The following is a 10,656-nucleotide window of genomic DNA, read 5'->3' on the forward strand; positions in this document are numbered from 1 at the left end:
CTATCTGAAGAAGAACGAAAAGGACACCAGAAGAATCAGTGCCTGAGAGGGGGGATTGGTCAACTTTGCCAATAAAATAGTTTATACTTTTGTGGTATCAGGTTGATTGTAGAGGTCTACACCATGTAAAATTATAGTAATTTATATTAAGAATGCATTGAGATACTGATCTGTATTATAATCATGATTAAAAAAGTTAATAGTAGAATTATGGGATAATTATACTGAATGTAAATTCTGCTAATATTGATGTGTGTTAAAGTGAGGTTTTTACTTTGAGTGATAAGACCCATTTGAATCACTGAGGAATGCTATTCTAAATATTGGTTGGATAAATAGTTGGGTTGTTAATTATGATTTGGAATATGAATGATTTCACTAACCTATTCTCTATTCCTGAGTATATTTCTGAGCATGAGGACTTAGAGGGATGTCTGTCCTATATGTTGTGAGGAGGCCTGTGTTTAGACACTGGTTCTCATGTAACTTAGGGAGCATTTATATGTTATGTTTTTATTTTCCTCAAATGGATTATTCTGTGTTATTAAACATGTGCAAGTTTGTCTTGTAGAATAAAGGTTGTAAACTTAGTTTCAGAAGGGAGAAAGCTTACATATAAGCTAAGGTATTTGACATTGAGGGGATTAGATTGTCTTTATTTTATTTTAAATATTGAGTATTTAATTAATGTTCTGATTCTTTAGAAGGCACAATGACCCTGAGAGGGGAATGTCATGGCAGAATCAGAATTCTTTAGGTAACATTTATAAATAAGATGTTTTATTCATTTTCATAAGCATGCTTATGTGGGATAAAGTTACTTGGGCCCAGAGAGGGGAGAGGTCGGGTTAGTCTTATCTGTGAATGTGTCTGTAAACTATTCCTAAACCATGTGACGGGATGGGGTGATTAATGCAGAACCAGTTAGGTGGCTCCACAATGTCTGTGTGCCAGTCACGTCTCTCTGTGATCTTGTCCAGGAGGGGGTGTATTTGATATATGCCATTGGATGAGGTAATGTTTTTGGTCCTAAGTGGTACCAAGAACAAGATAAGAACATAGTTTAGGAGACCAAACTGAACAAAAGTTTATAGCCAATGCTGTCTGGCTATGTGTGTCTTTGCTACAAAGGATCTCAGTTGCCAATATGTAAGCACTCTCAGAGAATTCATTTATAGACACTGAATTGATCTGAGAGTCACAGGGTTGTGGTGAAGCTCATATAATTACAGATGGACTTCATGATAACTCTGACTTGTGTGTGGTTTGCTATCTCATGATTGGGTAATACAGGACATTTCCACGACAGTAGCCAGAAAGTAGAGCATTGCAGTAGTCTAATCTAGAAGTAACAAAAGTATGGATTAATTTTTCTGCAAAATTTTGTACAGAAAGTTTCTGATTTTTGCAATGTTACGTAGATGGAAAAAAGCTGTCCTTGAAATAGTCTTGATATGTTCATCAAAAGAGAGATCCGGGTCCAGAGTAACGGCGAGGTCCTTCACAGTTTTTCTTTGAGACGACTGTACAACCATTAAGATTAATTGTCAGATTCAACAGAAAATCTCTTTGTTTCTTGGGACTTAGAACAAGCATCTCTGTTTTGTCCGAGTTGAAAAGTAGAAAGTGTGCAGCCATCCACTTCCTTATGTCTGAAACACAGGCTTCTAGCAAGGGCAATTTTGGGGCTTCACCATGTTTCATTGAAATGTACAGCTGTGTGTCATCCGCATAGCAGTGAAAGTTAACATTGTGTTTTCGAATGACATCCCCAAGAGGTAAAATATATAGTGAAAACAATAGTGGTCCTAAAACGGAACCTTGTGGAACACTGAAATGTACAGTTGATTTGTCAGAGGACAAACCATTCACAGAGACAAACTGATATCTTTCCGACAGATAAGATCTAAACCAGGCCAGAACTTGTCCGTGTAGACCAATTTGGGTTTCCAATCTCTCCAAAAGCATCTGGTGATCGATGGTATCAAAAGCAGCACTAAGGTCTAGGAGCACGAGGACAGATGCAAAGCCTCCGTCTGATGCCATTAAAAGGTCATTTACCACCTTCACAAGTGCAGTCTCAGTGCTATGATGGGTTCTAAAACCAGACTGAAGCATTTCGTATACATTGTTTGTCTTCAGGAAGGCAGTGAGTTGCTGCGCAACAGCATTTTCTAACATTTTTGAGAGGAATGGAAGATCCGATATAGGCCGATAGTTTTTTATATTTTCTGGGTCAAGGTTTGGCTTTCTCAAGAGAGGCTTTATTACTGCCACTTTTAGTGAGTTTGGTACACATTCAGTGGATAGAGAGACGTTTATTATGTTCAACATAGGAGGGCCAAGCACAGGAAGCAGCTCTTTCAGTAGTTTAGTTGGAATAGGGTCCAGTATGCAGCTTGACGGTTTAGAGGCCATGATTATTTTCATCATTATGTCAAGTGATATAGTACTAAAACACTTGAGTGTCTCTCTTGATCATAGGTCCTGGCAGAGTTGTGCAGACTCAGGACAACTGAGCTTTGAAGGAATACGCAGAGTCCGTAATTTTCTTTCTAATAATCATGATATTTTCCTACTGCTGAAGTGAAAGCCATCCTCTCTTGGGGAATGCTGCTTTTTAGGAAGCTTTGCGACAGTATCAAAAATACATTTCAGATTGTTCTTATTTTCCTCAATTAAGTTGGAAAAATAGGAAATCGAGCAGCAGTAAGGGCTCTTCGATACTGCACGGTACTGTCTTTCCAAGCTAGTCGGAAGACTTCCAGTTTGGTGTTGCACCATTTCCGTTCCAATTTTCTGGAAGCTTGCTTCAGAGCTCGGGTATTTTCTGTATACCAGGGAGCTAGTTTCTTATGAGAAATGTTTTTAGTTTTTAGGGTTGCAACTGCATCTAGGGTATTGCGCAAGATTAAATTGAGTTCCTCAGTTAGGTGGTTAACTGATTTCTGTCCACTGACATCCTTGGGTAGACAGAGGGAGTCTGGAAGGACATCAAGGAATCTTTGTGTTGTCTGTGAATTTATAGCACAACTTTTGATGCTCCTTGGTTGGGGTCTGAGCAGATTATTTGTTGCAATTGCAAATGTAATAAAATGGTGGTCCGATAGTCCAGGATTATGAGGAAAAAAATTAAGATCCACAACATTTATTCCATGGGACAAAACTAGGTCAAGAGCATGACTGTGACAGTGAGTATGTCCAGAGACATGTTGGACAAAACCCACTGAGTCGATGATGGCTCCGAAAGCCTTTTGGAGTGGGTTTGTGGACTTTTCCATGTGAATATTAAAGTCACCAAAAATGTGAATATTATCTGCTATGACTACAAGATCCGATAGGAATTCAGGGAACTCAATGAGGAACGCTGTATATGGCCCAGGAGGCCTGTAAACAGTAGCTATAAAAAGTGATTGAGTAGGCTGCATAGATTTCATGTCTAGAAGCTCAAGAGACAAAAACGGCATTTTTACATTTTTTAAATGTATTTTTTATTTATTCATTTTTGTAAATTGAAATGTGCTATCGTAAATGTTAGCAACACCTCCACCTTTGCGGGATGCACAGGGGATATGGTCACTAGTGTAGCCAGGAGGTGAGGCCTCATTTAACACAGTAAATTCATCAGGCTTAAGCCATGTTTCAGTCAGGCCAATCACATCAAGATTATCAGTGATTAGTTCATTAACTATAATTGCCTTTGAAGTAAGGGATCTAACATTAAGTAGCCCTATTTTGAGATGTGAGGTATGACGATCTCTTTCAATAACGACAGGAGTGGAGGAGGTCTTTATCCTAGTGAGATTGCTAAGGCGAACACCGCCATGTTTAATTTCTCCCAACCTAGGTCGAGGCACAGACACGGTCTCAATGGGGATAGCTGAGCTGACTACACTGACTGTGCTAGTGGCAGACTCCACTAAGCTGGCAGGCTGGCTAACAGCCTTCTATCTGGCCTGCACCCTATTTCATTGTGGAGCTAGAGGAGTTAGAGCCCTGTCTATGTTGGTAGATAAGATGAGAGCACCCCTCCAGCTAGGATGGAGTCCGTCACTCCTCAAGGTGATGTTAAAACGCTCTCTCACAAATCCAGTTGAGTTTGCTGCCACATGACAAGTCGTTCCATGCCTTTAGAGCACGCTGATCTTTGTGTATCTCAACACAGTCCTCCTCCCCAGTAGAACCTGCATTATCAGGCTGTGGGTCATACCAGTACCTACAGGGTTAAAAACAGTCAGATATCATGGTTAATACCAGTACCTACAGGGTTAAAAACAGTCAGACAAAATAATATAAAGAAATGTTAAATCTTAAGGGTTAACTTTGTTGACTATCATGCCATCAATGACCAATACCAGGGTATAACAACAGTCAGATATCATGGTTAATGTAGCCAGTATTGACAGGGTTATCATCAGTCAGATATGGTGGTTAATACCAGTACCATTACAGGCTTAAAAACAGTCAGATATCATGGTTAATACCAGTACCTACAGGGTTAAAAAACTCCGATATTGGTTAAAAGATAACTTAAAAACAGTCAGATATCATGGTTAATACCAGTATCTACAGGGTTAACAACAGTCAGATATCATGGTTAATACCAGTACCTACAGGTTTAATAACGATCAGACGTCACAGTTAGAACATCATAATCCTAAATAATATACAGAAATGTTTCATAGTTAATTGTCATGACTGGTATCATCAATGACAGTAACCTGTATAGAAAAATGTTGAATGTAGCCTTATTGACAGATTAGTTATCATCTCTCACCCTGTGGTCAGTGGGGTGTCGTCCACCCATTTCCAGGTCCCCTCCTTAACAGAGTCAATCAGACCAATCCAGACTCTCTTCTTGAGGTTGAAGAGAAAAGTCTGTAGTTGAGAAAGATAAATACATAGAGGTATATATATATATATATATAAATATATATTCATATGTTTGATCATTTCTAACCGTCTCCCTCCCTCTCCCTCTTTCTGTCACCTGTTCCTTATCACTGTTTGTGATCACCAGGTCTGCTCCTCTCTCCAGACAGTCCTGTCTGCTCTCCTCCCAGGTTCTAGTCTCAGTAGACAGGAAGTACCAACTTGATTCAAACTTCTGCCAGCCTTCAGGGCAGGTTTGTTCTACAAGATGATTAACATTAATTTACTTCAATTTATCACTCTGGATACACTTAATGAAAGAATACAGACACATAACCAGGTATGTGTTGTTAATGATAATGTATTACTGTAGATTTACTCACTGCAATTGTTAAGCCACCCGCTAAGAACATCTCTCTCAGTCTGTAGCTGGTCTCTCTCTTTAGTCAGGTTGTTGGCGCTGGTCTGCAGCTGGTCTCTCTCTTTAGTCAGGTTATTGTAACTGGTCTGTAGCTGGTCTTTCTCTTTAGTCAGGTTATTGTATTTGTCTCTCTCTGTCTCTCTCTCTCTCTGTCTCTGTCTCTGTCTCTGTCTCTCTCTGTCTCTCTCTCTCTCTCTCTCTCACCTGTTCCTCTCTGCTGTTTATGATCACCAGGTCTGCTCCTCTCTCCAGACAGTCCTCTCTGCTCTCCTTCCAGGTTTTAGTCTCAGTAGACAGGAAGTACCAACTGGATTCAAACTTCTGCCATCCTTCAGGACAGGTTTTCTCTACAAGACGATTAACATTATTTTCCTTCAACTGATCACCCTGGATACTTTATGAAAGTTAATGTAGTGTAGTTAATGTAGTTTTACTCACTGAGATTGGTTAGCCTCATTTTAAGAAACACCTTCACAGTCTGTAGCTGGTCTCTCTCATTCGTCAGGTTGTTGTATCTGGTCTGTAGCTGGTCTGTCTCTTTAGTCAGGTTATTGTAACTGGTCTGTAGCTGGTCTCTCTCTTTAGTCAGGTTATTGTAACTGGTCTGTAGCTGGTCTCTCTCTTTAGTCAGGTTATTGTAACTGGTCTGTAGCTGGTCTCTCTCTTTAGTTAGGTTGTTGTTGCTGGTCTGTAGCTGGTTTCTCTCTGCAGATGAGTTCTTTGAGAAGTTGCTGTCTGCAACAACAATAAAGAACAAGTTGCTCACTAAAATAGATCACATCAGAACTACTAAAGCTGAATTATAAGAACTACATATACACTAAACCAAAATATAAACGCTACACGTAAAGTGTTGGTCACATGTACGTTCATACGCTCTAAAATGAAGTGCACAAATGTGTTAACATTCCTGTTAGTGAGCATGATCATTATACAGATGTACCTTGTGCTCGGGACAATAAAAAGTCACTTTAAAATGTGCAGTTTTTTTTGTCCCACACAATTCCACAGATGTCTCATGTTTTGAGGGTGCATGCAACTGGCATGCTAACTGCAGGAATGTCCACCAGAGCTGAATGTTCATTCCTCTAACATAAGCTAACTCTAATGTCGTTTTAGAGAATTTAGCAGCCCAGGATCTCCATATCAGGCTTCTTCACCTGTTGGATCGTCTGAGGGAGGGTGCTGAGGAGTATTTCTGTCTGTAATAAAGCCATTTTGGAATCTGGCTGCCAAGTGTATGCGCAGACCAGCTGGCTGGTGTGTTTACGGACATATTCAATCAATCCGTATCCCAGTCTGCTGTTCCCACATGCTTCAGGAGGGCCACCCTTGTCCCTGTTCCCAAGAAGGCTAAGGTAACTGAGCTAAACGACTACCTCCCTGTAGCACTCACATCCATCATCATGAAATGGTTTAAGAGACTAGTCAAGGACCATATCACCTCCACCCTACCTAACACCCTAGACCCACTCCAATTTGCTTACCGCCCAAATAGGTCCACAGACGATGCAATCTCAACCACACTGCACACTGCCCTAACCCATCTGGACAAGAGGAATACCTATGTGAGAATGCTGTTCATCGACTACAGCTCAGCATGTAACACCATAGTACCCTCCAAACTCATCATCAAGCTCAAGACCCTGGGTCACAACCCCGCCCTGTGCAACTGGGTACTGGACTTCCTGACGGGCCGCCCCCAGGTGGTGAGGGTAGGTAACAATATCTCCACCCCGCTGATCCTCAACACTGGGGCCCCACAAGGGTGCGTTCTGAGCCCTCTCCTGTACTCCCAGTTCACCCACGACTGCGTGGCAACGCACGCCTCCAACTCAATCATCAAGTTTGCGGACGACACTACAGTGGTAGGCTTGATTACCAACAACGACGAGAAGGCCTACAGGGAGGAGGTGAGGGACCTCGGAGTGTGGTGTCAGGAAAATAACCTCACACTCAACGTCAACAAAGGAGATGATTGTGGACTTCAGGAAACAGCAGAGGGAGCACCTCCCTATCCACATCGATAGGATAGTAGTGGAGAGGGTAGTAAGTTTTAAGTTCCTCGGCGTACACATCACGGACAAAATGAATTGGTCCACCCACACAGACAGCGTCGTGAAGAAGGCGCAGCAGCGCCTCTTCAACCTCAGGAGGCTGAAGAAATTTGGCTTGTCACCAAAAACACTCACAAAGGCTCTCCAGAGGGTAGTGAGGTCTACACAACGCATCACCGGGGGCAAACTACCTGCCCTCCAGGACACCTACACCACCCGATGTCACAGGAAGGCCATAAAGATCATCAAGGACATCAACCACCCGACTGCCTGTTCACACCGCTATCATGCAGAGGCCAGAAGGCCAGAAGGTCAGTACAGGTGCATCAAAGCAGGGACGGAGAGACTGAAAAACAGCTTCTATCTCAAGGCCATCAGACTGTTAAACAGCCACCACTAACATTGAGTGGCTGCTGCCAACACACTGACTCAACCCCAGACACTTTAATAATGGGAATTGATGGAAATTGATGTAAAATACATCACTAGCCACTTTAAACAATGCTACTTAATATAATGTTTACCTACCCTACATTACTCATCTCATATGTATATACTGTACTCGATACCATCTACTGCATCTTGCCTATGCCGTTCTGTACCATCACTCATTCATATATCTTTATGTACATATTCTTTATCCCTTTACACTTGTGTGTATAAGGTAGTAGTTTTTGAATGGTTAGGTTAGATTACTCGTTGGTTATTACTGCATTGTCGGAACTAGAAGCACAAGCATTTCGCTACACTCGCAATAACATCTGCTCACCATGTGTATGTGACAAATACATTTGATTTGATTTGATCTGAAGTGGGTGGACCTATGCCCTTCAAGGCCCACCCATGGCTGATCCTCTGCCAGTCACGTGACATCCATAGATTAGGGCCTAATTTATTTATTTCAATTGACTGACATGAACTGTAAATCAGTAAAATCTTAGAAATGTTTGCATGTTGCATTTTGTTGTTTAGTATAGATATACTGTAGACTTACATTGTAACGACAGACCTATGATCCCAGCCAGTAGGAGAACACACAGCAGCCCCAGACACACTGCAGCAACTCCAGAGGGTCTCTTCCACCACTGAACATGTACTGAATAACACATTATTAAACATCTTTGGTAATGTGTTTTACTGTATTATCCAGGATTGGGACAAATACATCTGTAGTACTACAGGGTAATCTCATGTGTTTAATGTATTGTGTGTGTCATTTATTTGCATTTGCGTGTGAGTGTGTGTGTGTGTGTGTGTGTGTTACCTGAGTGCTGGTCTCCTGGTCCATTATTAGGAGCAGTGTCTGCTGTCTCTTCTCTCTTTGTGCTGGTCTCACCGTCTCTCAGGGTGTCTGCACTGACATAGATATCCACAATCCTCTCCTTCATCTCACCTCTGTTAAACTTGACCTTCTTTGTCATATCTGGCACAGCATAGATGTCCTCAGACATCTCCAATAACTTAATGTGCTTTCTGTCTGTACTCAGGTTCTGGTGCTATCGTTGCCCCTTTGTCTGTGTCTGTCTCTGCGCTGAGTCTGTGTATGTCTCTGCTCTGAGTCTGTCTGTCTCTGCTCTGAAAATGTCAAAAGTCTGCTCTGAGTCTGTGTCTGTGTCTGTTGAGGTTGTCTGTCTCTGAGTCTGTGTCTGTGTATGTCTCAAAAAGTCTGTCTGTGTATGTCTCTGCTCTGAGTATGTGTATGTGTCTGTGTCTGTCTCTGTCTCTGAGTCTGTGTCTGTGTCTGTGTCTGTCTCTGCTCTGTGTCTGTGTATGTCTCTGTCTCTGTCTCTGCTCTGAGTATGTGTATGTGTATGTGTCTGTGTCTGTCTCTGAGTCTGCGACTAACTGCTGATGATGTCATCCTCCTAATAAAAGGGAAATGTAGAAAGAGGAAGATAATACAAGTGTAACATGGTGTTTGAGGTTGGGAGATTTTCTGCAATAAAATGCAAATTAATTACTCACAAATCATACCATGTGATTTTCTGGATTTTTGTTTTAGATTCCGTCTCTCACAGTTGAAGTGTACCTATGATAAAAATTACAGACCTCTACATGCTTTGTAAGTAGGAAAACCTGCAACATCGGCAGTGTATCAAATACTTGTTCACCCCACTGTATATGTATTTTTTAGCCCCTTTTTCTCCCCAATTATGTGGTATCCAATTGGTAGTTAAAGTCTTGTCTCATCGCTGCAACTCCCATACGGACTCGGGATAGGCAAAGGTTGAGAGCCGTGCTTCCCCGAAAGACAACCCAACCAAGCCGCACTGCTTCTTGACACAACGCCCACCAACCCTGGAAGCCAGCCGCACCAATGTGTAACATGCTTATACAGGGTAACATGTCGAGGAAACACCGTAGACCTGGTGGTGACTGTGTCAGCATGCACTGTGCACGGCCCGTCCACAGGGTCGCAGTAACGCGACTGTGGGACAAGGATATCCCTAGTTGAGGGCCATACCCTGGCCAAGATAAAGCATTGCAGTGTAACCCGGATGACGCTGGGTAGGTAAAAATGGGTGGGCTATTTACCGATAGACTATGTACAGTGCAGCGAGCAGAAAAGTAAATTAAAAACTCATGGGGATAGCAGTAAAAATGGGTTTGAATGTTGGTGTTAGCTGCTCAGAGATGGTGAGGGAGATAAAAGTCTCCAACTTCAGCGATTTTTGCAATTCGTTCCAGTCACACTGTGTCACTCGGGAGGCCGTAGCTCGACTTTCTGCACGTCGTGGTGCTGATCTGATTGTCCCTCAGGTTGTCTGCACTAATGTAGATATCCACATTAGGAACATGGCCTGGCTGGTTATACAGTAACATGTCCTGGCTGGTTATACAGTAACATGTCCTGGCTGGTTATACAGTAACATGTCCTGGCTGGTTATACAGTAACATGTCCTGGCTGGTTATACAGTAACATGTCCTGGCTGGTTATACAGTAACATGTCCTGGCTGGTTATACAGTAACATGTCCTGGCTGGTTATACAGTAACATGTCCTGGCTGGTTATACAGTAACATGTCCTGGCTGGTTATACAGTAACATGTCCTGGCTGGTTATACAGTAACATGTCCTGGCTGGTTATACAGTAACATGTCCTGGCTGGTTATACAGTAACATGTCCTGGCTGGTTATACAGTAACATGTCCTGGCTGGTAACAGTAACATGTCCTGGCTGGTTATACAGTAACATGTCCTGGCTGGTTATACAGTAATGTCCTGGCTGGTTATACAGTAACATGTCCTGGCTGGTTGTAACCTGGCTGGTTATACAGTAACATGTCCTGGCTGGTTATACAGTAA

General features: G+C 42.2%; 1 protein-coding gene and 1 long non-coding RNA gene across 2 annotated transcripts; both read right to left on the reverse strand.

The window, feature by feature from the left end:
- Positions 1–3,984: 3,984 nt before the first annotated feature.
- LOC121845528 lies at positions 3,985–5,394 on the reverse strand. Its single transcript, XR_006082627.1, has 4 exons — positions 5,256–5,394; positions 4,991–5,133; positions 4,778–4,878; positions 3,985–4,216 (listed from the first exon to the last, which is right to left on the reverse strand). It is a non-coding gene; the product is annotated as an uncharacterized LOC121845528 (long non-coding RNA).
- Positions 5,395–5,494: 100 nt separating this feature from the next.
- Positions 5,495–8,917, reverse strand: LOC121845527 (C-type lectin domain family 12 member B-like; the record flags this gene model as incomplete). The annotated part of the gene is made up of 4 exons (XM_042317123.1): positions 8,615–8,917; positions 8,345–8,446; positions 5,732–6,028; positions 5,495–5,640 (listed from the first exon to the last, which is right to left on the reverse strand). Coding segments are annotated over exons 1-4 (732 nt in total), but the record flags the coding sequence as incomplete, so codon positions are not given.
- Between the last annotated feature and the right edge of the window lie 1,739 nt (positions 8,918–10,656).

Source organism: Oncorhynchus tshawytscha, unplaced genomic scaffold (assembly GCF_018296145.1).
Source record: "Oncorhynchus tshawytscha isolate Ot180627B unplaced genomic scaffold, Otsh_v2.0 Un_contig_7123_pilon_pilon, whole genome shotgun sequence".
NCBI classification, from domain to species: Eukaryota; Metazoa; Chordata; class Actinopteri; order Salmoniformes; family Salmonidae; genus Oncorhynchus; species Oncorhynchus tshawytscha.